Source organism: Aotus nancymaae, unplaced genomic scaffold (genome assembly GCF_030222135.1).
Source record: "Aotus nancymaae isolate 86718 unplaced genomic scaffold, 86718_ANA_hifiasm-v0.15.2.pri h1tg000016l, whole genome shotgun sequence".
Classification (NCBI taxonomy): Eukaryota; Metazoa; Chordata; class Mammalia; order Primates; family Aotidae; genus Aotus; species Aotus nancymaae.
Window position 1 is genome coordinate 25,562,059 of NW_026988428.1, and position 27,186 is coordinate 25,589,244.

Here is a 27,186-nt window from a genome sequence, read left to right on the forward strand (position 1 = left end):
TTAGCAGGTAGGACTTAAAAACAGTTACACATCCGGTGCCACCGGAAGCAGTTTGAAAATGGCGTCTTCCTCGCTGGAGCGGCCTGAAAAAGCTGCTGGAAAAAGTGAGTTTCGTAACCAGAAGCTGAAGCCGGAAAACCAAGGTGATGTTGTGTAGGAACCGAATCCTGGGGTTTGTGGACGTTGAGTTGCGGTGTTTCTTTCGTTGCTTGTTGACTTATAAAACCACCTGGAGCCTGTTCTGTGTAGTTGAGTAACTGAATTGCTGATGATTAAGATTGTTGGCCGGGCCCACAGGAACGACTAGCCGATATGGTGTCACCCAAGTGTTCCTAACTATTGCTTTTGCTGAAGGGTCCCCCAAGCGAAGCTGTTGCGGAATACGTCTTCTGTAAAAGGATGAGGGTTGAGAAAATGCCCAGGGCGCTGCGGAACCTGGTAGCGCGCGGGTGGCTGAAAGTCATTGACGGAATGAGAAATAGAGTGAGGTGGAGTCATGATATACTGGTGTGGACCCTGATAATGGAGTGAGATGTGGGGAAAGGAGCTGACATGCCCTTAGCTCTAGTTTGTCAGTAAAGAAATTTTAAAAGATTTATCAATTATTCCTGCGTCATGTTGCTAAAATATTAGACGACACAGTTCTTACTCTTTAGATTGTGCTACCTTTCAGTTAACTCCTGCGTTATAGTCTGGTTTTACCCATTTTCTTCAGTATGAGTGACAGAGAAGTCAGAGAAATAGGCTGGGGACCTGCTCAACCGAGCTATAGGAAGTGTTAAAAACATTGAACTCTCAATTTAGATACATTGGGAAAGTAGTAAAAGTTTTTTTTGTTGTGGCTCATTAAGTGATTATGTAATGCAAATAGCAGAGGATACAAGTTATATACAGTTTAAATAATAAAAACATGCAAGAACCTAGCATTCAGACTACTAAGTAGAAAAGAGCAAGCATTACTATACCCCTCAAACCCTTATGTACACCTCTTAGGTCATATTCTCTTTTCCAGAATCAGAAGTAACCACTCTGAATTGTATTATATTCTGTTTCTCTTCTTGTTGTCACGAAGTGGCTTAATTTTGCGTCTTTTTCAATTTTATACATCAAGGTGGACTGTATGCATTTTTCTGTGTCTTCTTAGATTTAGCTTTGTTTTTCAAACAGGGTGATACCTGTAGGTGTAGTTTTAGTCTTTTCACTGTTACGTGGTGTTTCCTTGAATGAATATACCCCAATTTATTTTTTCATTTTACTGTTGGTGGACATTTGGATTGTTCACATTGCTTACAATTATAAACAATACTGCTTAAACATCGTGGTACATGTCTTCTGGTTGACACGTTAAAGGGTTTCTCTAGGTTATGAACATAGGATTGGAATCACTGAAGTGTAGGGTGTAAGTAATGCTAACTTTTTTTTCCAAAGGGGTTGTGTCAGTTTTGTCCCCACTAGCAGTGAATGAAAGTTCTCATTGCCTTCCATTCGTACGAATACATGATACTATCCGAATTTTGAATTTCTGTCATTTTGGTAGGTATGAAATGGTATCTGGTTGTAGTTTTAATTTGCATTTTCTGATCACCTATGAGGTTGCATATCTTTTCACGTATTTTGGGGCTATTTGTACTTTCTTAACTGTGAAACTCCCTGTTTGTCAGTTTTTTTTTCTGATTTTGGAGTGAGGAGTTTTAAAAAACTGATCCATAGCCTTTGAAGATTTTAAATTGGATAGGGACTTGGTCAGGTAAGCATTGTAAGTAACCAGTTGCGGTGGCTCATGCCTGTAATCCCAGCACTTTGGAAAGCTGAGGTGGGCAGATTGCTTGAGCCCTAGAGACCAGCCTGGGCAGCATGGCAAACCATTTCTCTACAAAAAAAAAAAATACAAAAATTAGCTGGACATGGAGGCATATGCCTGTAGAACCAGCTAGTTGTGAGGCTGAGGCAAGAGGATCAGATTGCTTGAGTCCAAGAGGTCCAGGCTGCAGTAAGCTGGGTTGGAGCTACTGTATTCTAGCCTGGGTGACAGAGTGAGGCCCTGTCTCTAAAATACACATACACACACACATAAAATATGTAAGTAATCACTTTTGTAGAATGAGTTCTTTAAAGGATATTGGAGAGTGAATGGTATATGAAGACTAGCCAATTGTCTGTGATTTGAACCAGAAATAGCAAAGTGGATGTGAGTATATGCAGAAAGTTAAGCTGTCTGAAGTTGATAACATAGGCTAATGACCTGCTTTTCAGACTTTACTGTGCTTAAGAGTCTCCTGTTGAGCATGGTAAAACAGACTCTGTCCCTCATCCCAGAGATTCTGATTCAGTAGGCCTGCGGTGGGGCCCAAGAATTGCATTTCTAACAGACTTAGAGTTTATGCTGATACTGCAAGTCTATAGATCTTACCTTTGAGTATAACTGAATTAGAGTATAGCTGTTGAATTTCAGGGGTTCTTAAAATTCAGTACCAGGAGTTTTTAAAATAAATGATTCAGGAGATAATTTATGACCCTTAGGAGGCATTTTCTTTTAGTGAAAGGAGTCCTAGGCTGAGTCAGCTTTGTGTTCGCTTAGGCAAGTTACTTAGCCTTTTCATACTGTCTTCTATAAAATGGTAATAATAATACAGATTCGTTCTAAATTCTATAGTTATGATGAAAGGCATATGGAAATAAGGCTCTGAAAACACTTAGGAAAACCTAGAATTACCAGTGATTATTAACTGAAAGTATAAACTAGAATCCTCTTTCAGAAGTCTTACACAAACACACACACCCAGGTTCCATCCACTCCAGGAAAGTCAGAAAGATTAATTGTATTTAAAATAATAGACAAAATGGCATTCAAATCTTCATGATGAAGTATATGTTTCTTGAGTACTCACTATCTGCCTGGCATATGCCAACTAGAGTGAAGAGCGTTTCTGTTTTTAAGGAACTTTGTCTTCTGAGGCAACTGAAATGTGTACAGATAATTTTAATATAGTGAGTTGATGATAATGACAGAGGAATGTTCTTTGACTCTTAAGTAATATAAAAAGCAGGGGAAGAGGAAATGCAAGGATTATTAGAAGGCTTGTGAATATGTGCATAGGGTGTTCATAAAGTGTCCAAAAGACAGTTAAAATGTGATGTGTAACTTTTTTCCTTTCTATAGATGAATCAGAACTCCTTACTGTTCCTGATGGTTGGAAGGAACCAGCTTTTTCCAAAGAGGACAATCCCAGAGGACTCTTGGAGGAGAGCAGTTTTGCAACTTTGTTCCCCAAATACAGAGAAGCTTACTTGAAAGAGTGTTGGCCATTGGTGCAGAAAGCCTTAAATGAACATGTATGTGTATCTTATATTAACACATTTATTTTAGACTTTGCTTTTGCTTATGCCTTTTAAGTAAGTGTATGTATGCTGATGTATTTTTTTTAATGGTGCTAACATAGCTGGTTACTTTGGTTCCTTTGGTATTTTAAATAATTTAGGTAAGTCTTGTTTCTACCTAATGACCATTTGTTTTTAATTTTATGTTGAAATATTCTTGAGATTATGCTCACAAGTGAGAAAATAGCATTTTAATTTGCTTTATTGAAATCTGTTTTTTTCCGATTGAAAGTTAATGCTTAAGTTTTCTAATCATTGCTTTTTTTCTGAACCTATGAGAATTTGCTTTTAATTTGTATTTAGTCCGATAATCAGCTAGAAAAAAGTTTGAAAGGGAAAGTCAATTCTTACCAATAGAGCAGATAGTAGACTGGAGCTGGGTCCAGAATAGGGAAGCTGTACAGCTTTACATTTTTACTTTAGTTGGATTTTAAGTATGGCCTCATTTGGTTGATTTATAATTTTAAAATTAGAGGCAATCTATATTCCAACGCTTACAAAGTATTCTAAAACCAAGTGTAAATGGTTTCAACTGCTCCAGTTTCTTATAGTTCGTAAAGTATGAAAGTAATTGAGTATTCATTATTTATGCTTAATTACCTAGCTTCTTCAAGGAATTAATTGATAGAAATTGAGAGGTGACAGAAATTAATAGGTTGGTTAGGATAGGCTTTATGATTATCTAAAATAAACTCATTTTTAGACAACTGCGTGTTTGTTCTTCCTTCTTTTTGTAGCATGTTAATGCAACCCTGGACCTGATTGAGGGCAGTATGACTGTTTGTACTACGAAGAAGACTTTTGATCCATATATCATCATCAGGGCCAGAGATCTGATAAAACTGTTAGCAAGGAGTGTTTCATTTGAACAGGTAAATCTAGAATTAGAGACTTTGCTTTATTTGCATCTGTGTAAACCTATAGCATCCCATCTTTTCCTCCTTCCCTTCCACTGTCAAGTTTTCATGTTTGTGCTTAATGTTAGTGTGGGCTTGGAAAATAAATGTGATAGTAAAAAAATTTTTTTTTTTTTTTTTTTTTCAAAAGGCAGTACGAATTCTTCAGGATGATGTTGCATGTGACATCATTAAAATAGGTTCTTTAGTAAGGAATAAAGAAAGATTTGTAAAACGAAGACAACGGCTTATTGGTCCCAAAGGATCTACATTGAAGGTACTTGTTACTAGTGGAAAAGTTGAGTCTTTTCCTTATTAATTTTTCAGAATAATGAATTTTAACTTGTTCTTTTGATACAGGCATTGGAACTCTTAACTAATTGTTATATTATGGTTCAGGGAAACACAGTTTCAGCCATTGGACCTTTTAGTGGCTTAAAAGAGGTGAGAACTATGTATTATCTTCAATTCATTTTCAGCAGAGAATAAATGATTTGGTTATAATATAGTTTATTGGATAATATATTGCTTTATAATTTTATTTTTTTTAGAATATACTTTGTTTGATTTGCCATTAGTAAATACTTTTTATGTCATGTGATTCAAGGGAATCAATTCTGGACCCTAACATGTTATGGCCAATCTTTGGCAACTATGGAGACATCCGTTTCTGAATTAGAAGGTCTGCATACCATCACTCCTCCCACTATAAAATTTAAATGGGCATGTAAGATCTTCATTAGGTAGCACTTATGAAAAACATGATGTAGTCACATGTGCTCAAATGATGGGAAAACTGAGCAAAAATCCAGTTATTTGCAGTAGTGTATACAGCCAGTAGAGGTCACACTCTGAAAACTTTTCAAGATGTATTTTCTTATGTTTGAATTTTAGTATAGTGTTTAATAACTTTTCACGAACATTTAACTTTTCAAATTAAATGTGGTGAGAAAATCTGTGGAGCAAATGCTATTTCTGTTGACTCCTTTTGGTACTATTACTGTCTGGATCTGGCTTGTGAGGTTGTGCTTCCATTCCAGGGCCTTTAATAGTAAACCTGTTGGCCTCGTTTCTCACAAATTATCTGCTCTTTTCTCATGGAGCAGTAATTAAGTATATTGAATAATTTTATAAAGTCTTTATATTATTTCTTACATTAGAGTCTTGAGGTATATGGTTTTATCTTCATATCACAGATGGGAAAGCTGGAACAGGAAAGTGACTTTCCTGTATGTAGCGGCAGTCCTTGTGTTCCAGCCCTCCTCCTCCTCAATCACATTGTTCTAGAGTGTCGTGTCAGTTAAAGGAACTACTGTGTTTAATTTGTTACCCATTACCTGATTGGATATTTTGTGTTATTAATCCTCTTGTTAGCTCATTAAAATCCTTGTGACTAATTTGTTTTTTGCAAATTTCAGGTTAGAAAAGTAGTCCTAGATACCATGAAGAATATTCATCCAATTTATAACATTAAAGTGAGTATAACTTTACCAGTGGTTGTCATACTTCTTTTAGCTACAGAAACCTTTTTTGAAATTAAATGTGTTATGAAATTCTAAAGCACAACCATATAAAGCAGAGCTATTTTGGGTAAATGAGGGGTAGAATTCAGCTGACTTAACTCTAGCCCAGTTTTGTAGATACTTCCTTGGAAGCTTAGGTCTCTGAAGCACAGTGTGAAAACTACTGAAGGGGATACTGTAATGTGTTATATAATTCTAATCAGCGTAAATAAGCTTCACAGAATTTGTTGTATCTCATATCAATCCAGTTTTCTTAGATTATGAACCCATGTATTTAAAGATACAATCTTTCAGAATTCTGCCTTTTTCTAGTAAATAAAATCTAGAACATCTCACGTTACATTTGCATTAAAACTTTTTTAAATTTAATACTCAAATTGTAGACCCTTTGAGAGAGGTCTGTTATATCACTGTGTACAGAGTTTGATTATGCTTGGAAATGTAACCGTGGCATAAAGAACTATTTTATGATGGGTTTGTTGAGCAATCCGCTTAAATTTGATGAACTTGTTAGAAAGTCACTGTTAGGGTGAAAGTGATTTTAAGTTACGTTGGGACATTGCAGATAAAAACAAAGCTATGTGTCTGAATCTCAGTTTGCATTCTCTGATGTTCCAAGGTCTGAAATTTAAATGGAATAGGGAAATCTGAGAATATTGGTTTTCTGTAATCATGAGAACATGTACTTTTGTCTTTTTCTATATTTCACTTGCTACTGAAAACTTCCTGCTTTCAGGGAACAGCTAATTAAGAACGCTCCCTGCTTTTATCAGTTGAATTTTAAACGTTTTAATGAAATAAGGGTTGAAAAGTTGTCAGTTTTATTTTCATCTCATTTTAACAATTCTGCGTTTTGTAATTAAATTTCTAAGTTTTCTAATACTTGGTTAATTTTACATGTTTCAGATGACCTTTTTGCTTATGTAATTGGTTTAATTTCACTAAAACTAGGAACTGTATTTATAAAAGCAATATTTATGTCTTAATTTGACAAATGTGTGACTTTTGAACATAATTTTTACTTTGTTGCATGACTAAAGAGCTTAATGATTAAAAGAGAGTTGGCAAAAGATTCTGAATTACGATCACAAAGTTGGGAGAGATTTTTGCCACAGTTCAAACATAAAAATGTGAATAAACGCAAGGAACCAAAGAAGAAAACTGTTAAGAAAGAATATACGCCATTCCCACCACCACAGCCAGAAAGTCAGGTTAGTACTAAATGTTGAACTTTATATGAAGGAGAATCTATTTTAATCTATTTGGTCAGAAAAGTTATTGAAGGTATTTCAGGTGGAGTGTATATTTTGCATGAGAGGTATAATAAACTGAGGGCAAGTGTAAATAGGCATATTTTGAGCTGAGTGCAGAGGGGTGGGGAGTGTGGCCTTCACATTGATTGTAAACTGCATCCAGGTGGTGTCCTGTAGCCACTGTGAATGTTCAGTGGATAAAAGTTCAACAGTTTAGCCTGAAGTACTCTTTACTCTGGTTTGGCAACAGTCTTGTGACTGTGTGCTCTATGATTGTTCTAGTTCCGAAATCTTAAATTGTAACACCCACCCTTTTTCTAAGTTATGATTCCCTTCCATTTTGTCAGCTGTCCTCTGCTTCATTTCCTTTCCCAACGTGACCAAAGTTTTTTTCGTTCTTGCCCATCTGTGTTTTCATTCATGCCTCTTTTTACTTCTGTCACACCTTCCCAGCAAAACTCTAAAACTTGGATCAGTCTAAAAACTTGACCTCTTCCCTGTAACGTGGCTACCAAACTAAGTTAAAGTTTTATCTTTGGATTAAATTCATTCAAAATCCATGTTTCCTCTGAATTCTGTCAGTGCCCTCCCAGGTTTAGCAGATGACATTGCATTTTATTGAAATATTTGAGACCACCAGATAAGAACCCGTTTCCTCTTCTCTTACGTATGGTTTTATTCCATCTGCATCAACCTTTTGTATGTGTTCTTTGAATTCCATCTTCACCTGTCTCCTGGTGGCTCTTGCTTCATTATTCCCTCCCTTGGCTCTATCCTAAAGCCTTCCCACATCTTTTTCTCCACAACCGTGTTAGGAGCCTTTCAGGGAAGGTTTGATGATAGGTCAGAAGGGGAAAATGATGATCATAGTGAAAAAACAATGGAAGTGTTGGATCATGGAGGAAATTGATAGCAATTGGGGGAAGTGGAGTGATGCAGTCATTAAATCATGCTTCCATTACACCACCCTTATTTCTTATGGCCCTTTCTTGGAGTTAGTATCTTTCTAATCTAGCTGTATAAGCTAGATTAGAAACAGTGATGTCTCAGTTGACTTGTTCTTACACGTATTCATTATGTGACTGGGTAAGTTGTTTATCCCATTCGTACTTAAGTTTCTTAAATGAGTGAGCAATTGTAAAGAGCTTAGAACATTGCCTTAGATATAATGCTATGTAAGTGGGAGACAGGTCAGTTATACACATTTTACGTGTTGGCTGTATATTGAATGAACAAGCTGTTGCTTTCTCTAATTAGTTACCAATTCCTGACAGTTCTTGCTTTCATTCTGCATGTCACTACCTTTATTCCAGGCTCTCATCTATTCTTCATTCCTTTCCATTAAAATTATGCTTTGGTCTTTTCAGTCTTCTCAGAAACCTAGTCATTTCTAAATCTTATCCGCCCTCCTTTGCCTAGCATTCAAGTTTCCCCAAAACACTCCCTGCAGTTTCTTCACACAATCTTCTCAAACAGTGACCTTCCATACCACCTGAACTACTCTGGGTTGTATTCCATGGAGGTGCTTTCCTACCTTCAGGCTTTTGTGTATGTATTCCCCTCAGCTTAGACTCTATATCCTTTATGTCACTACCATTTTTATTAATAAATCAGAGTTTGACCTCATCAGTTTTACCCTAAAGATATTGTGACTTCCTTATCACATGACTTGTCCACTACATTATTTCTAATGTAATTTAATTGTAAATACCGTTTTCAACAGATTGATAAAGAATTGGCTAGTGGTGAATACTTTTTGAAGGCGAATCAGAAGAAGCGGCAGAAAATGGAAGCAATAAAGGTAAGACACTTTATGCGTAGCTCACAACATTAATAGCAACTTTCATAGGTACTCAGATTATTTAAATATGTTTAATGTATTTATTATTTATGTAGGCTAAACAAGCAGAAGCCATCAGTAAGAGACAAGAGGAAAGAAACAAAGCATTTATTCCACCTAAAGAAAAACCAGTTGTGAAACCTAAGAAAGGTAGTGCTTTCTATGTTGTAAAAGTGTTTATTAACCATGAAAAGTAAACCCACAGTGAATTTGTCTGAGTCTCTTTAAGTGTTGAGTAAAGAAATAACTACCTTTTCATCAGTTCTCTTAGCATTTCATTAATTACTAATCCTAAGGACCAGGGATGACTGAGATAATTTATAATTTAGAGGCAGCTAGTGCCTATTTCAGTGCAAACTGGATTGACAGTCCTCGCCTGACCTCTGGTCCGTGCTTGGAAAAGACTCTTTGTTCTGAAAGATAAAAACTCAGAGCAGCCAGTGCATCTTTTGTAAAAATAAAAGTAATGGAAGCAAGAAGATCCCTGAGCACTGCTGTCATGCCTCTCATAGAGGGATTGTGATATTGGCTTAAAGTTTGGTTTCTATATTAATAACATGGATTTCTCATCACCTTGGATTAAAGGATGCTGACAGGTCTTGTCTAGGAGCTATTAGTGTGGAAGCGACTGCAGTTTTTGCCATTTAAAAACCATAGTCAGTTTCACACTAACCTAGTACTTAAAAAACACTAAGAGAGAACACTCCATGCCTTTCCTTCATTTCTAGTCTCACTCTGATGCATCCTCTTCTGCATTTACTTTCCCTGTGGTAACACTTGTCTTCTTCCTAAAGTAACCCTCCAAAGTGAACAGTGACACACTGAGGGGAGAGGGCTCACCAGCAATATTGTACATAGACTTAGTCAGAAACAGATATAACATTATTTTAATATCTTACATTGCTTCTTAATACTTGGAAATACTGTATTCTATCCTAGATTATTGATTATATAAAAGATAAAAATGTCCTAAGTATTATAATTTCTAGTCTGTACAACCTGTCAGTTGAGTGCTTTGAAAGGTACTCAGTAGCTACTTAACCTTTGTCTATAATGATTAAGAATGTAGTTTCTCCACACAGTGGAGGCTTTAAATATCCATGCTTCTCAGGTTGCTGGGTAGTTTGTACATTATGACGTCTTACTTTTTTATACTGTGATACTGTACTTTAAATGGTAAGAAAAACTTGCATTCTTTTTCACTGCTTCCTTTCTCTATTTTGTTCACACTTTTGGCATTAGATACTTGGATTCTATAAAGGGGACCTCCAAATACTCCCAAATTATTGTCTTTATTACCAAAATCTTGTTAAATAAAGTACGACTATCAGGTATTCATTGAATTAATATTTGGAAAACTAAGTTTTTGTTTTAGTATTAGAGAAAGTAGATTTTGACCTTTAGCTTATGGTTAGCTGATTAAAATAATTTAAAATTACATGTAGCCCTTCTAGTTTCAATAAGTAAGTTTAATGTGCAAGATGGAAAATAGGACTCAAAAGTTCTAAAATATGGAAAAGAATGTAAGTAAAATAATTTAGTCTCAAGTAGGATTTAAGGAAATAATAGTCTTAATAATTGAATCTAGTAATTGGTTCCAACATGCCATTTTTATGTATACTTGTACTAATGTATATTGTATATTTAAAGTATTTTATGATTTGTTTTCTCTTGATTTGTTTTCTCTTAACTCGTTTAGGCAGGTGTTTTTATATTTCTTTCAATTATAAGAGTACTCTGAAGTTATTGCCTTAAACATAAATTGTTTTACTTTGTAAAATAGAAGTATTGCATGTATTATAGAAGTATTACATGTATTGTGATTTTACTTTGTCTAGCTGCTACTGAAACTAAAATTGATGTGGCCAGCATCAAGGAAAAGGTTAAGAAAGCAAAGAATAAGAAACTAGGAGCTCTTACTGCTGAAGAAATTGCACTTAAGATGGAATCAGATGAAAAGAAAAGGAAAAAAAAGTAACATACACAAAACTCCTTGACTAGAACTATCATCTCCTTTTGTAAAGGATTTTGAGATACGAGGCATTAATTAGTTGCCTTATTTGTGAGAAATTATCTGAGTTTTTTTTTTTGTGATTGTTCATAGAACAGTGTTCTTTATACATTATTGTATTTTTTTTGAAAATTTTATACTATAACGTGGTATGTATGTCTTTGTATACATTATGACCATTGTGATTATCCATTAAATCCAGTGACTGATGCCATTGATCAAATATAATGATGTCTCAGTATTTGGTGCTCCCTTTCTAATGATAAGAAGTAAATATTTAGGTTTATCCCTTTTGAAATTTGGATCAATCCTTTAAACAATCTGCAAGCAGAAAATTAAGGCCTCTGAAATAATCCCCTAGTTACTCCTGTTTTCTCAATCTGGGTAAGTGGTAAATTAATTAGAGACACATCAGATTGCAAGAAAACAGGGAAAACTAGATATTTAGAGTCGAAGCAGCATGTAAACAGTAATAATGATGTTTTTAACTAATGAAGGATACTGGAATTACTAAGAATCACTAAAAAAGTGCTACTGTACCTTGCTCATTTTGCAGATTTGGAAGCTGAAACACAGGTTAGGTTACTTACTGGACGTCCACATGTGGCAACCTGCAAATAATGCTTATTTATAGAAAAGTGGGAAGTAAAGATGATTGTATCTGATAGAGTTAGGAAGTTTCTTCTTTCGAGTAAGAGTATTGCTGCAACATATTTTTTTTTTCTGAAATGTTTTAAAATAGAAATACACCTAATTGTTATTGGTTAAAAAAAAGCCATATGTGAATAAAGTTTTTTTTGTTTGTTTTTTTTTTTAACTTAGATCACATTAGTCCAAAAGAACTAAATTAGGATACTTGTGCTGTATCAAAATGGTAATTATAACAGACAGCAACAGAATTACTGAATTAACAATGAGAAAGAGAGAAGTATATCTATTACGTGGATATATGGCCCAGCCTGGATACACAACAGAGTAGTAACCTGTGAAAAAAACATAGAATATTCTCTTAGACACTGTTCTTCATAATGCACTGACAGAATTCACATAGCTCTTTATAAACAAGATTGATGTACATACGTTTGACTTTGTCTCGCTGTTGGTTAACTGTAAGGTTAGGGAGAAGAAAAAAAATTAAAAGGGTAGGTATAGGTGAGGGTTTATTTTAAAAAGCTAAGTCTTTAATTATAACCATTAACTTGCAACTAACTTGGTATTTTTAAATTGATTTTTTATGTAAAATTTTATAAAAAGGAAACTATACCATTACTATAAATGGAAAATCATTTTATACATCATAACCAGCGGTAATAAAATTTAAAATATTAGAAATCATGTGAGAAATTTATTAAAATATATTTCTAAAACTAAGTTCCTTCTTGAGAAGAATGATACTGTTTATGATGAGTACACAGTGAAAAGACAGTAACATCTCTCTCATCCAGTCTAGTATATCATGAAATCATCATTATGATGTTTGGCTATCAAAAGTTATTAGTTACTCCCCTCCTTTCACTGAGCTTTATTCAGATTTTGACATTCAGAGCACTGGGAAGAAATAAATTCCACAACTGCCTTTAGCCTTCTGGATATTTTCTTTTATGAAATAGAAACCTTTTCCACACCAGTTCTGCAGCAGTCACTTCTAATCATGGTAGAAGCCATCAAGAAGCTGGTCCTCTGGGGACTTGTGAGCCTTCCTGGTCTTTATATCTGGGAGTGGCTTTGTCTGTGGTGAATTACTGTAAAGATGCTACCCTCATTTTCTTGGCAGTTATGTCCATGAAATCAAGAGTGTGATGTTCTACTTATTTTTTCTTATACTTTTAAATGTTCAGTATTCAACTATTGAAACAAATGTGCATCTGTGCACTAGCTAAAATCATCTTAGGTACCACAAGCATGCCCAGCACATTTTGTAAAGCAGTCCTGATTTGGCCTCCAGGGGTATTTATTGAACTACCAGCAGTGTCTAGGAGACCACAAAGGAATTTATGTTCCTGTGCTTGCCATAATTTGTCAAAGGTGGAATCTGTTAAATAAAAGCTTCTACCCTCTAAACTTTACCTTCATCAGACCTTACAAAAGGTGAAATGGTTATTCGTAAGTTTTTTTAGTCACAAGTCTTATTCAATATTAGTGCTGAGAATACTTTCAAATAAGTCTGCACTTACATGAAAACAAATTACATAAATCTAGCTTTGGCCGGGTGCGGTGGCTCACGCCTGTAATCCCAGCACTTTTGAGAGGCCGAGGCGGGCAGATCACAAGGTCAGAAGTTTGAGACCAGCCTAGCCAATATGGTAAAACCCTGTCTTTACTAAAAATACAGAAATTAGCTGGGTATGGTGGCATGCACCTGTAGTCCCAGTTATTTGGGAGGCTGAGGCAGGAGAATCAATTGAACCCGGGAGCAGAGGTTGCAGTGAGCTGAAATCATACCACTGTACTCCAGCCTGGGCAACAGAGTGAAACTCCGTCTCAAAAAAGAAAAAAAAAATCTAGCTTTGAGAATGGAAAATTAGTGACAAGATCAATCTGTAAGATGTTGAGCTCTTATCTGAAGTAAATGGGTAATGAGTTTCACATCTTATAAATACCATGCAAGTTAGCATGTGTTTTCTCAAGAGTCCAAAGGTTTTCATTATTGGACTACAGCTTTAATCTTCTACATGTTATTCCCCAAGATTAGAGATCATCTCAAGTTAGATTGCCAAAGATCAAAAGCTAAAACCAGTGGTATTTTTGTCACTGTGGTAGTGGTGGTGGTAGTGGTATTACTAATTACAGAGATTTTTAAAGGGAAAGTTATTTTTTTTCATTGGATTGTTGCGTTGAAAAAATGGCAGACACTTGCCCAGTCACAGTGGTAGAACTGGAAATTGCACTGAAGCTTGGCATACTGGTTTTAAAACCCATGGTTTTAACCCTTATGTATACTGCTTATCTTGGAAGAAATAGATATGTTTTTAAGTGCTACAGCACTGTAAAAGAATTCAGTGAATATGTTGATACCTCGATATTAGCTGCATTGTGGCTACATGTTACTGAGTTTTCTTCACAAGAGTGCTATGAGTGAAATAAAGCATGATTGGACTGAGAGACAAATGGCTCAAAAAACTTTGAAAAAGTCTATTATATGTAAAGATAAGTATTCAACATTAAATTTGGGAAGGAGGAGAACAAGCAGTTTAATATGTAGAATTTTAATTTTAGGCCTGGAAAGGACCTTAGAACTAACGTGAGCAATGGAACGCTTTTTTTTCCAAACAAAATTTGATGCAGTGAAACTTGGCCCACTCTGTCCTTCCTCAATTCTAAGCACCCTACTCTAGCCCAGCTGCTCTGATTTCAGTTTGTTACAGATGTGGACATAAAAGTACCACAGGATTGCACAGCTGTAGTAGCTTAATTGAAGTTTCCCCTTCACACCATGGTAAAAATAAAAACATACTGGTATGGAAGAGCTTGTGTCTGGAACAAGAACCAGAAATAAAATTTTGGTCAATTACTAATATTCCAAAATCACAAAGCAGAATTTTGCTTGGATTTTTAGTAAAACATCCTTGGAAATCTATCTGCATGCAGCTTCTATACTTTTTCATCCTATTTTTATTTCTTTGAGACAGAGTCTCACTCTGTTGCCCAGGCTGGAGTGCAGTGGCACAATCTCTGCTCACTGCAACCTCCGCCTCCCTGGCTCAAGCAATTCTCCTGCCTCAGCCTCCTGCCTAGCTGGGAATACAGGCACCCACCACCACACCCAGCTCATTTTTGTGTTAGTAGAGATGAGGTTTTACCCATGCTGGCCAGGCTGGTTTTGAACTTCTGACCTCAAATGATTCACCTGCCTTGGCCTCCCAAAGTTCTGGGATTACAGGCATGAGCCACCGCACATGGCCTGTTGCAGCTTTAATTCATTTGTTTAGTTCTACAGATGTAGATTCAAACCCTGAGTGCCTTGGGCAGGTAGGACTACAGAATGCAGAATCTGTTTGGATGACCTGTTATACTTATTTTTGATCTTGCTGAAATAAGCAAATCTTAGGAACATTAGTCTATAGCTTCTAACATACTTTTTCTTTGTTTGACCAATTAGAACTAAATAAAAAGAATGTGATTTTCACATTTAAGTTTATCTTACGCATATTCCTAGAAGAGTAAGCCATTGGTTTAATTGATACTTGATGCCAGTTTCCTTGAAGACAGTCGTTAGGATAAAACAAATGGTTTCATTTTTAATTCTGTAGAAAGTTACAAGTTACTATTATGTTATTCTATTGGTAGACTGTTCCTTTTACTCACCACAGAGATTGTCCAAACACTTGTCATTATTGGGGCAGGCACTGCAGGTGGCTCCTTTCTTATATGGCCAAGTTGGGTAATTGCCTCTGTAAAGTAGAAGGAGGATGTCCATTAGGAGTTTTTAGGTTTTTTAATATTGCAATTTACTACGAATACCCATTAGGAGTTTTTAGGTTTTTTAATATTGCAATTTACTATGAATCCTTAACTAAATCCAGAAGAATAGTAGAAATGAAGTACAAAGGTTCAGAGAGTTGATCATAGAAGTGATGACAGGAAAGCAGAAATGGAAGGCTGCTAATATTCGCGGAGTTCATTCTATGTACCTATGTCTACAAACCTGTTTTAATCTGTATTCCATTCAACTGTGACAACAAATAACTGGGAGGAAGTTACTGTTTTACAGATAAGGAGACAAAAGATGCAAGAAATTAGTAACTTGCCTTTAATAGCAATTTATACATTTCAGAGTCAGAGGAAACCTAGATTTCACTCCAGAGCTGTGCTCCCTCCTTCTCTTTACCTACCCTCTGGCATATATGATTACTGCCGTTCAAAAAACCGTCCATCTTAGAAAAGCTATGGTGACCCACATTCAATCTTGTCAGTTGGTCAATCCTCCAGTTTTCACTGGATAGGAGCCATTTGGCTGGAATAAGTACCTTCCAAAAAAAATAATAAATATGGCATGGGGGAATTTCTAAAGTGAAAATTGTTTTCACATACAAGATGTGATATGACTAATAGCTACTAATTAGTGAGCACTCACCATGTGCTTGTCTTTGTTCTAAACACCCTTGAATGAAACAATCTTCACAAAAACCCTATGAAGAAGTTAGTATTGTCTGTCTATCCCCATTATATAGCTAGAGGCTGAGGCACAGAGTATAAGTAATTGACCAAGGTCACAGACTAGAAGTGAAATAATATCCAAGCACTTTAAATCCCCATAAATATCCTCATAGTAGTAAGAGTCGTCAGAGGCTGCACATTTATCTCAATGAACCTGCCATTGCACTAATCTTTTTTGGAACCCTGCTTTTGGAAAAAGTTCTAAACTTTTTTGTGTAATTGTACCCTTCGGCAGCCTGGTGAAGCCTATGGGCTCTTTCTCAACGTAGTTTGTTATTAAATGCATAAAATACATAGGATTATAAAGGAAACCAATTAAATTGAAATAATTACCAAGCTGTTTAAAACTAGATTTGTGTTACAATAATATGTGTTTCCCTATTAAGGTCTAGAAAGGGGCTATTTTCAAAGTAGTGATGAACATAAACTATATTTTGAGATCTCTGCAGCAACTGGAATGTATAAAAATATCTGATATTTACAAAGATGATACTGCTAACTCAAAGTCACATTTATTGCTAATATGATGGTGGAGTGTTGTCTTCATTCATAAAGAAAGGAAATGTTATTTTTAATAGAGGTTAAAGAAAGATAAAACATTTTTTCTAATCAAAGTTTATGGTCCTCCTCTCCCCAGTACTCTACAATTACCTCCAAAGTTGAGAACTCTCACCTTAGACACACAACTTTATAATGACACCTTATTTCCAACCCCAAATATATGTTTTTATCTCATTTTGCTCCAGATTTTAAGTTGCTTCAGAAATTTGTCTTGGGCTTACTCTACACCATGGAAAAAAAAGGTAAAAATTCTGATAGCAATTACAAAATATGTCCAAAACAGTCATTAATCATTGGAATGTCTTTCACTGTTAATAAGCACAGTATTTATTAAGTGGTTTAAGTTCTAGAATGGTTTTAATAAAATCATTTATGATACTTAGTTGTGCATTCCAAACTGTAAAGGAAAGGGTAAAACATGCTACTTAAAAATAAGCTAAAAACCAAGACAGTTGTGAGGTTGATGGAAATGGTTGAATTCATCTTGGGAGAAACATGCTGCTGGCAAGGCTTGATTTGTCTAGAAGGGAGTCATTAAGACAGTGGGACCTGAAGTATTCAGCCCAATAAAGCAGCAAGACATTTCAATGATTTCCCAGGTAGCTTGAGAGAGAAGAGGGTTGGCTGTGGTACCCTGGAGAAGAGAGAAAACAGATATTTGAAGAAAAAGATAAGGGCTGGGTGCGGTGGCTCACACCTGTAATCCCAGCACTTTGGGAGGCCACGGCGGGTAAATCATGAGGTCAGGAGTTCGAGACCAGCCTGGCCGACATGGTGAAATGCTGTCTCTACTAAAATTACAAAATTTAGCCAGGCGTGGTGGTAGGTGCCTGTAGTCCCAGCTACAGCTACTCAGGAGGCTAAGGTAGGAGAATCACTTGAACCTGGGAGGCAGAGGTTGCAGTCGGCCAAACCACGCCACTGACTCCAGCCTGGGTGACGGAGAGAGACTCTATCTCAAAAAAAAAAGGAAAAGAAAAAAGAAAAATACAAATATGAGTAAGGGTCCCTAAGGCAGTGATGGCCTAAGCACACTGGTACTATCTTGAGGTCAAAGTTTTTTCCTCTTTTGTGCTGTAATCCTCTCCTCTGCTAATTCACTCTGAGTACAGATCTGTAACACACCATACCCTTGTTCAGTGGTGCCCAGGGGAAATGAAGAGTGTGTTACAGGCAACTGGAGGATTAAGCATCCCTGACCCCATTCTGAGGTATCCTCAGAAATACTGGGGAGGATACTGGACTTCCTAAGTTTATGTAAAATGGGGGCCTACAACTTTTTCTTTGTATCTAGAAAGAAAATAACACCTCAGAAGGCAGAGGGAAATGAGGACAATCCTAAGTGGTCTCTTGTGTTTTACCTTTTATGCTCCTCTAATCCATTTTCCACCCTGACTGATCTCCAAATTTAAAGGTCTCGTCACTCCCCTGCTTAATATACTTGGATGGCTTCTTATGTAAACTTTGCCGTGATCTGAAAGTTCCTGCTAGATCGGCACTGCCTTCCTCCCCGCCATTTCATCTGTTCAATGCATGCGGGGCACCGGTCTCCGCGGTTTAACCTTGCCAAACTTTTCTTCACAGAGTCTTGCTGTTCTTTTCTCTACCGGACAGCTGTTCCAGAAGTTCTTATGTCTGATTCCTTCTCATTCTTCATGCCTAAGCTTAAATACATCACACGAAGCTCTTCCCTGATTATTCTAAATAGGGGCTTTGCCTACTGATAGTTTCTATTACAGTATTATTTATATTTTCTTAATTGCCCCTATAATGATGCAGTTATTTTACTTGTATTTTTACTATCTGTTTGCCTCATAAATATTACTCTCATAAAGGCAGAGACTGCCTTGTTCTCCTTTGGAGCTCAGTAAACAAGTATTTGTTGAATAAATGAATATTTGAAGTTAATCTTTATGGAAGCATTTTAACTTTGGTTATAAGATTAACAATTTAATATTGTTTATAACTCTGAAGATAAGTGAGTCTAAAGCAGGGAAATTCACATTTGCACTTTAATATAGCGAATAAAAATAATAAATACTTATAAAACATTCACCATTGCCAGGCATTACATATAATATACCTGGTATTTTATGAAGCTTTCTCTTGTAACTTTCACAGTTACTCTAAGTGGTAGGTGCTGTTATCCTGGTCTATTGGATATTAAATTGAGATTTGGAGTTAACTAACTTGTCCAGGGTCACAGAGTAAATTAACTGTATCTTAACCATTAAAAATGTCATATGAGGTCAGGTGTGGTGGCTCATGCCTATAATCCCAGCACTCTGGGAGGCTGAGGCAGGTGGATCACTTGAGCCCAGGAGTTGGACACCAGCCTGGGCAATGTGGCAAAACCCTGTCTCTACAAAAAATTAGCTGGGCATAGTGGTGTGTGCCTGTAGTCTCAGGTACTAGGAAGGCTGAGTTGGGAGGATCGCTTGAGCCTGGGAGATTGAGGCTGCAGTGAATCATAAGCGAGCCACTGTACTCTAGCCTGAGTGACAGAACTAGAGACCATGCCTAAAAAAAAAAAAAAAAAAAAAAAGTAATAAAAAGTTACCACTGACTGAATCATGGCTTTGTCTACTTTTTTCTGGGTTTTCTTTATTTTCCAACTCTAGGATATTAAGTCAAAGCTGTCATCTTCTGAATGACACTCGGTTTGTCTCCTCCTTCATACCTACAACACTCAATCAGAATATATAGCATGTCTTCTGCATGTTATGTCAGGGAGAGATGAGTTTCTTTCAACCAATCTCCAGGAATCCAAACAAAATTCAAAAGCAACAAATTAAAGATCATCATATATATTGCATAGGGTTAAGAAGCTTTAAAATGTAAACAACTATTATAAATAAGAAAATCATTCTAGAAAAATGGGCAGCTCCCATGGTTCACACAAAAAGGAATATAAACACGTGAAGAAATGTATAATTACTAATAATCACAGAGATGCAAAACAAATGAAATGCCATTTCCATCAAATTAGAAAATACTAAGAAATTATAATACCTAAATACAAATTGATGTAATGGTGCAATGTAATTTAGCAATATGTATTTAAAAATAAAACAAAAATGGTCATACTCTTTACAGGCTAGTATCATCTCAAGGAATTGTAGGGAAATAGAAGTGACTGCAGATATATACACAAGGTTGTTCATCATATTCATATATTAAAAGAAAATATAGTGAACAATCAATGCTTCAATAGGATAGACTGTTGTGCTACCATCGAGAGCATGGACTCTGGAGCCAGAGAGCCAGATCAAAGTCCAGCAATGATACTCACTAACTGTAGGACTTTGGGCAGGTTACTCACCCTGTGCATGGCTTGCTGTTCTCATTTGCCACACAGGGGTAGTAACAGGACCCCTCACATAAGCTTTTAATGAAGATTAAGCTAATATATGTGAAGCACTTTAACAGTGCTATGTTCATTGTAAGCATTATATAAACATAATTTATCATTGCTTTTATGATTAAAATCACTTAAAATTTTGATAAGGGGAAAAATGTTCATAGCACAGTTTTAAGTGAAAAATAGAAAATGTGTATTTTCAATATGATCAGTTTTCTAAACATAGGTATGACCCAAGCACACATATATAAGTTGAAAAAAAGGAGGAGGAAGGTGTTTTCCCTGTTCCTAAAGTGGGAACTGTATCTGTTTTAAAAACAACTGTCAAAAGTAAATGAAATAGGTTATATAAGTTGAGGAATTAAATTGTTTTGTTTTGAAAATTGCATAAAATTGCTAAGTTTTTCATAAACCAATAAATATAGCATGAGTTCTTCCACTTTGTTGTATTATTACCATATACAATTTATGTCTCTGACAAACATTTTAGTCTTACCACTCTTAAAAATATGTGCATATGTATTTATGCAGTATATATAAAGGACATATGTACACACACACACACACACACACACACACACACACTCTCTCTCTCTCTCTCTCAATCCAAGAAAAATGTACGAGAATGTTAATGAAGTATATCTCTGGGCAGAAGAATTAAGGGTTATGTTACTTTTTTCTTTATACTTTATCATCCAGATTTTCTATAATGAAGAGGAATACTTCTAAAATCATATTTTTGTTGTTCTGTGGGAGGGGCAGATTCTCAGGCACTTACCCTGGTCCGTAGTTGCATACAAAATGTGCTCCATTGGAAAGACTGTCAAAGCCAGAAACTCTAGGGCAAAATTGAACTGCACAACCAACTTTGTAACTATCTGCCCAAACAACCTGAAAAGAAATAAGGCTTTTTAACAGAGAGAAACAATAAGATAAATATTTGGGTATGATTAGGTCTTCATAAACATGGTGAGGTATATCCACTCCAGTTAGAGTGGTTAAAACTCAGGAAGTTTTAGACGCTCAGAAATCAGCTGGATAGACCTGTAGTTACTAATAAGACCTCCAGTTACAATTATTGTTGTTTGTGTGTGTATGAAATAAACATAAACAATAAGATAATTTTTGACAGTACAATGAAGAAATAAAGCAGGATAATGCGATAGAGAGTGACTGCTGTTGAGGTGGTGCTCATTTAACTTGGGTGCTCAGGGAAGACATCTCTGAATAGAAGGCATTTGAACTGAGAATTGGACGATGAGGATGCAGCACTCGGGACAAACATTCAGGAAACTTAAACAATGGAGGAAGAGCATTCCAAGCAGAGGGAATACCAGGGAGAAAGGCCCTGAGATGGAATTTGCTTGGCATGCTAGAGCGGCAGGAAGAAAGCAAGCAAAGCCGAGATCTGATGAGCTGGGGAAGAGTTGTAAGCAATGAAGTCAAAGGCAGAGAAACAGACTGCGGAGATTCTTGTGAGTGGTATGTTCTTTTTCCTGTCTTGGAAAGATCACTTTGGTGGTTATGAAGTAAATGGACTGAGAAGAGCAAGGGAAACAGGAAGAAGGTAATTTTGAAGGCTGTTTCAATGGTACAAGAATGAGAAGATAGTGACTCACACTTGGATAAGGCCAGTGGAGTTCCTGAGAATCAGGTTCATGACTCAGCTTAGAAGTAAAGCTAAAGGATTTGCTTTTGTTTTGAGTGCAGGGTAAGAAGGGAAAAATACAGTTTTGGTTTGGGGCCTGAGCAACATTTACTGAGATGCAAAAACCTAGGGAAGGAGAAGGGTAGGTGGGAGCATGGGCAAGGGGTTCAGAACATGTTGATTTTCAGATGCCTATGGGACATGGAGTGAAGATTGACTTGGCTGCTGCAGTCCAGAGGATGGGGTAATGCTAGACATGTCAATCTGGAAGACGTGGGAGAAGACTAGATTACACCGGCAAATATAACAAAGTGAATGAGCGCCTGGGATAATGCAAGCAAACACAAAACCCGCCAGCAAAACAGACAGAGAGGAGTGGTCAGTGTTGTAGGAGGGAAACCAAGAACAGAGCAACCTGTGCTGTTACATGGGATCCAGCACTCAAAAGAGCTCCATGCCTGGTTTAGATCAGTGCTGTCGCATATCTTAGCACCTTGAGTGGTGCTTTTCCCTTGCTTTCCGAACAAAAGGTTCCACATTTTCATTTTGCACTGGGATCCACAAATTCAATTATATAGCTCATCATGACCAAGAGTATTTGGTGTCACAAAAGGCTAAAGAAGAAAGAATTTAAAGGTGGACACAGCCAGCAATTAAATGTACTCCTTTTTAAAGCATATCAAATTATATTTTAAATTATTTTTTTACTCAAAAGTTTTTGAGCAATTTTGTAGAACTGTGCTAAATACAGGGGACACAAAAATGAATGAGCTAGAACCAGTGGGTACCTTCACAAAACTTAGAAAAAAGCAGTCATGAAACTCATCAGGCAAGGGTTTTGACAGCCGTGAAGGGGAAGTGGAGGGTGCTAAGGGCATGGATGGCTCGGGGCCCTTCTCTGAAGAAATGAGGTGAAGCTGGAGCTGGGATGAGCTGGTTTGGAGTCTTCCAGCAGAGGGCAACATCCTATGTGAACCCAGGGTGGGACTGACCCATGACCCATTCACCCAACTGAAAGAAAAGCCAGTGTTTACATGGACACAGGGAGGGGAGCACTACACACTGGGGTCTGTTGGGGGGAAACAGGGTAGGGACAGCGGAGGGTAGGGAGTTGGGGAGAGAGAGCATGGGGAGAAATGCCAGGTATAGGTGAAGCGGAGGAAGGCAGCAAATCACACTGCCACGTATGCACCTATGCAACAATCTTGCATGTTCTTCACATGTACCCCAAAACCTAAAATGCAATAAAAATAAAAATAAAAATAAAAAAAGAAAAGCCAGTGTGGCTGCAGAAAATGAAGAAATGAAATTTACTTTAAAAATAAATGAAATTCACTCCCTGTATTTTTTTTTTTTTTTTTGAGATGGACTTTTGCTCTTGTTGCCCAGGCTGGAGTGCAATGGTGTGATCTTGGCTCACTGCAACCTCCACCTCCCAGGTTCAAGCAATTCTCCTGCCTCAGGCTCCCAAGTAGCTGGGATTACAGGCATGAGCAGCATAAGCACCATGCCCGGCTAATCTTGTAATTTTAGTAGAGATGGGGTTTCACCATGTTGGTAAGGCTGGTCTTAAACTCCTGACCTCAGGTGATCTGCCTGCCTCAGTTTCCCAAAGTGTTGGGACTACAGGCGTGAGTCACCATGCCCAGCCCTAGGAACCTGAAACTTGAATAGCATCTTGAATAGGGGCTGAGTAAAATGGGGCCGAGACCTACTGGTCTGCATTCCCAGATGGTTAGATATTCTAAGTCACAGGGGATATAGGAGGTCAGCACAAGATACAGGTCAAAGACCTTGCTGATATAACAGGTTGCAGTAAGGAAGCCAGCTAAAACCCACCAAAACCAAGATGGCGATGAGTACGACCTCTGGTGTCCTCACTGCTACACTCCCACCAGCGCCATGACAGTTTACAAATGCCGTAGCAACATCAGGAGGTTACCCTCTATGGTCTACAAAGGGGAGGCATGAATAACCTACCCCTTATTTAGCATATGATAAAGAAATAACCATAAAATAGGACAACCAGCAGCCCTAGCCATAGAGCTACTCTACAGAGCAGTCCTGAGGGCTGCTGGTTGCCCAATTTTATGGTTATATTCCTTTATACATTTTTTTTTTTGAGACGGAGTTTTGCTCTTGTTGCCCAGGCTGGAGTACAATTCACCACAACCTCCACCTCCCAGTTTCAAGTGATTCTCCTGCCTCAGCCTCAGGAGTAGCTGGGATTACAAGCATGTACCACCATGCCCAGCTAATTTTTGTACTTTTAGTATAAATGAAGTTTCTCTCTGTTGGCCAGGCTGGTCTCTAACTCCTGACCTCAGGTGATCTGCCCGCCTCGACCTCCCAAAGTGTTGGGATTATAGGCATGAGCCCCTGTGCCTGGCCTACTCCTTTACTTTCTTAATAAACTTACCTTCACTTTATGGACTCACCCTGAATTATTTCTTTTTTTTTGAGACGGAGTTTCGCTCTTGTTACCCAGGCTGGAGTGCAATGGTGCGATCTCAGCTCACCGCAACCTCCGCCTCCTGGGTTCAGGCAATTCTCCTGCCTCAGCCTCCCGAGTAGCTGGGATTACAGGCACACGCCACCACGCCCAGCTAATTTTTTGTATTTTTAGTAGAGACGGGGTTTCACCATGTTGACCAGGATGGTCTCGATCTCTTGACCTCGTGATCCACCTGCCTCAGCCTCCCAAAGTGCTGGGATTATAGGCGTGAGCCACCATGCCCGGCCCTCACCCTGAATTATTTCTTGCGTGAGATTTAAGAACGCTCTCTTGGGGTTTGGATCCCGACCCCTTTCCTGTAACACCTGGAAGGAGAGTAGGAAGTGAGGGAAGAGGGGAGCTGAGGTTGGAGTCTCAGCTTCTCCAAGATTTAAAGGTGTGGTAGAGGTGGGGACATGACTAGGGAGATGGTGGGCAGAGTGTGGGCTGCCTTCTCCTTGGTTTGACAACTGGAGAGGGTACCCTCCTTGGGCAAGGGAGAGTGTACTTCCCTACTCCATGATCTGAAAGAGGTACTCCCTAGAAACATTTCTTTATCCCCAGTAATCTCCTGCAGGGAACTCCAGCCCAGGAACTCCAGCTGGGATAGGCAATGAAGCAGCTTGGGCCTCTGTCTCACTGAGAAAACACAGCTTTATAAGGGCTGTTAATCCTCAGGTTTGATCCTTAAACTTCTACTTTCTAATCGGTTTTATTTTTAAAATTTCTTAATTTTATTCACGTATCTCGAAGTGATTTTACCTGGGGTGCTCTGTTTAAAATGCAGATTGTGGGCTCATCTCAGACCCCCTGAATGCCATTCACTGGAGTCGCTTTTGGAATCTGCATTGTCACAAGTTCCTCAGCTGATTCCTACGCATGCTAACTGCGTTCAGTGTTGTCTCTCTTTTTACTATCACCTTGGCTCATTTTATATTTTTATCCTTTGGTCTTTGAGCACTTTCTTCCTTAGTGTTGTTATATCAAAAGTATTCTTAACCTTTGGATCTCTTCCACATTTTAATACTTTTTCCCCAGAAGAGTGCAGATGTTAGTTACCATTCATTTTATGTTTCAGTTGGCCTCTTTTTTAAAAGTTAGGTTTATTAGGGTATAATAAACATACAGTAACATTTAAGATTTTTAGGTGTACCTTTCTACAAATTTTGACAAAAGAATACAGTTGTGTAGCCACTACCACATTCAAGATATAGAATATTTTTATTGTCCAAGAAAATTCCCCTTGTACCGCTTCGTGCTCAACCCCCATCCCCAGACCCCAGCAATCATTGATCTGTTTCTGTAGTTTTGCCTTTTCCAGAATGTTATACGAATGGAATCAGTCTAAATACAGCTTTTGAATCTGGCTTCTTTCACTTAGTAAACATGTGTTGTATTCATTAGTAGTCACTGCTTTTTATTGATGAGTAATATTTATTGCATGGATGTACCATAGTTTTATCTATCTCTCCAAGTTGGTCTCTGTTTAAAAGCCTCATGGGCACTCTGGTTTTGGGTTAAACTTGTGGGCTTTGGAGCCACAAAGGGTTGAGTTCATATTCAAGCTTGGCCACTTACAGTGTGACACTGGCCTTAGGTTTCTTATCTATTAAATGAGGATTATAACAATACCAACTCCATAGGCCTATTTTGAAGTTTTAAATAAGCTTCTAGAACATAGCAAGCACTCAGCAAACGTTCTTGTTTCATTTCTTTACCACTATGTTTCTTCTCTTAAAAATTCTTAATATGTTAATTGTTTTTTACCAGGCAGCTTTCTGTTGTATGTTTTTTCTTTTACTATAGTAAACAAAAACCATAATTATAATAAGAGCTACTCATTATTGAGAACTTAGGTGTACCATTAAGCATTTTACAAGTGACATCATGCTTAATCCTTATTAAAACTCAGTAAATGTTATTGCACTTATTTTTATAGATAAAAGATTGGAACCTAATTCTGCCTGACCATGAAGTACTGTGAGGACAGTCCATACCCTCAGCAAGATGCTTTCAGAGTGTTTTCTCTTTTAGCAAGCTCTCCAGAACTGGGAACCACTCTCTATATCTTTCTTACAAAATCACTGCATCTGGGGAACCCAGAGGGGAGGAAGATGTCTCCCTTATAGGCCCACAACCCCTTCCCACCATCTTACCCTTTCAATTCTCTGTATGAGCTCATCTGTTTCATTATCAGGAGTATGGTAACATTGTAACATATACGAAACCTGCTACAGAAATTTTGAAACATGTCACATTTCCATGGTTCTATGAGAGTGTAAAAATAAAAATATCAAGAGGGTGGGAGGAGGCAGGGAGAGAAAAGCTAAAATAAAATCAGTAGTGCCATCTAGTGGGCAGTCTTGGCACTATCAAACCCAAGTAATCTGCTACCCTGCCTATTTTATTCAAACTATTTCCAAACTTTATAAAGCAGAACTGTCATAGCAACAGAATGTCAAGTTGGAATAATCTTCCATTTTATACACCGGAGTTTTCCCTCAATGCCAGTCTATCTCTAGTGAAGTCAAAGCTAAAGTGTTGAATGAACACATCAAGAAATATCATACATTTTGTGAGGAGATAATGGGTCTGAATCTATTTTCTTTATTCTGTACAACCTCCCATGATCAGCCAAAATCTGCGAATAGCTTGATTTTTGAAGAGAAGCTGAGGATAAGTAGGAGGTTATAGTATCCACTTCAAGTAACTGTCCAGCATGAATTTAACACAGCAATGGAGAAGTTTTGAGTCCCCCAGGAAGATTTCTTGTCAGGATGAAAATGGAGTGTTTTACGTAGCTATCAGATCCCTCCTCCATTATAATTGCTGGAAAACCAGCTCACTTAAGGGATCTACCCTTCGTTCAATGCCTACTAAATATTAGCATTTTATTAGATAATTTACCCACATTTTATTATTTAAGCCTTCTAATATATCTAATATCTGAATCTCAACTCTTCCTCTTCCTAGCTAAATGAAATCAGGGAAATAACCTCTCTAAGCCTGTTTATACACCTATGGGTAATAACATCTCCTTAACAGATTTGTGGTGATAATTGAA

General features: G+C 37.4%; 2 protein-coding genes across 3 annotated transcripts in view; one reads left to right on the top strand and one right to left on the bottom strand.

The window, feature by feature from the left end:
* Nucleotides 1–17,578, top strand: KRR1 (KRR1 small subunit processome component homolog). Of its 2 annotated transcripts, none has more exons than XM_021665945.2 (10): nucleotides 1–104; nucleotides 3,161–3,333; nucleotides 4,116–4,250; nucleotides 4,426–4,551; nucleotides 4,635–4,718; nucleotides 5,693–5,749; nucleotides 6,838–7,008; nucleotides 8,774–8,851; nucleotides 8,947–9,040; nucleotides 10,729–17,578. In XM_021665945.2, the coding sequence occupies exons 1-10, from the start codon at nucleotides 59–61 to the stop codon at nucleotides 10,866–10,868; spliced, it is 1,104 nt and encodes a 367-aa protein (XP_021521620.1). In that variant the 5' UTR covers nucleotides 1–58; the 3' UTR covers nucleotides 10,869–17,578. The 2 variants fall into 2 exon arrangements, with proteins under 2 accessions (XP_021521620.1, XP_021521619.1); XM_021665944.2 differs by having other exon boundaries at nucleotides 8–143; nucleotides 10,729–17,577.
* GLIPR1 (GLI pathogenesis related 1) overlaps nucleotides 8,576–27,186 on the bottom strand; it is a 22,460-nt gene continuing 3,849 nt past the window's right edge. The window contains exons 3-6 of the mRNA XM_012441408.3: nucleotides 20,759–20,871; nucleotides 15,207–15,292; nucleotides 11,982–12,008; nucleotides 8,576–11,884 (exon numbers count right to left, since the gene is read on the bottom strand). Of these exons, the coding sequence (XP_012296831.1) occupies nucleotides 11,730–11,884; nucleotides 11,982–12,008; nucleotides 15,207–15,292; nucleotides 20,759–20,871 (381 nt within the window). The 3' untranslated portion in view covers nucleotides 8,576–11,729. The remainder of the gene's footprint in view (nucleotides 11,885–11,981; nucleotides 12,009–15,206; nucleotides 15,293–20,758; nucleotides 20,872–27,186) is intronic.

Bases quoted from the DNA above. Each gene is read 5' to 3' on its own strand.
- KRR1 (XM_021665944.2), top strand. From the start codon at position 59: ATGGCGTCTTCCTCGCTGGAGCGGCCTGAAAAAGCTGCTGGAAAAAGT. The intron at 7,009-8,773 runs GTTAGTACTAAA...CGTTTTCAACAG, and splicing joins CACCACAGCCAGAAAGTCAG to ATTGATAAAGAATTGGCTAG. The intron at 8,852-8,946 runs GTAAGACACTTT...TTATTTATGTAG, and splicing joins AGAAAATGGAAGCAATAAAG to GCTAAACAAGCAGAAGCCAT.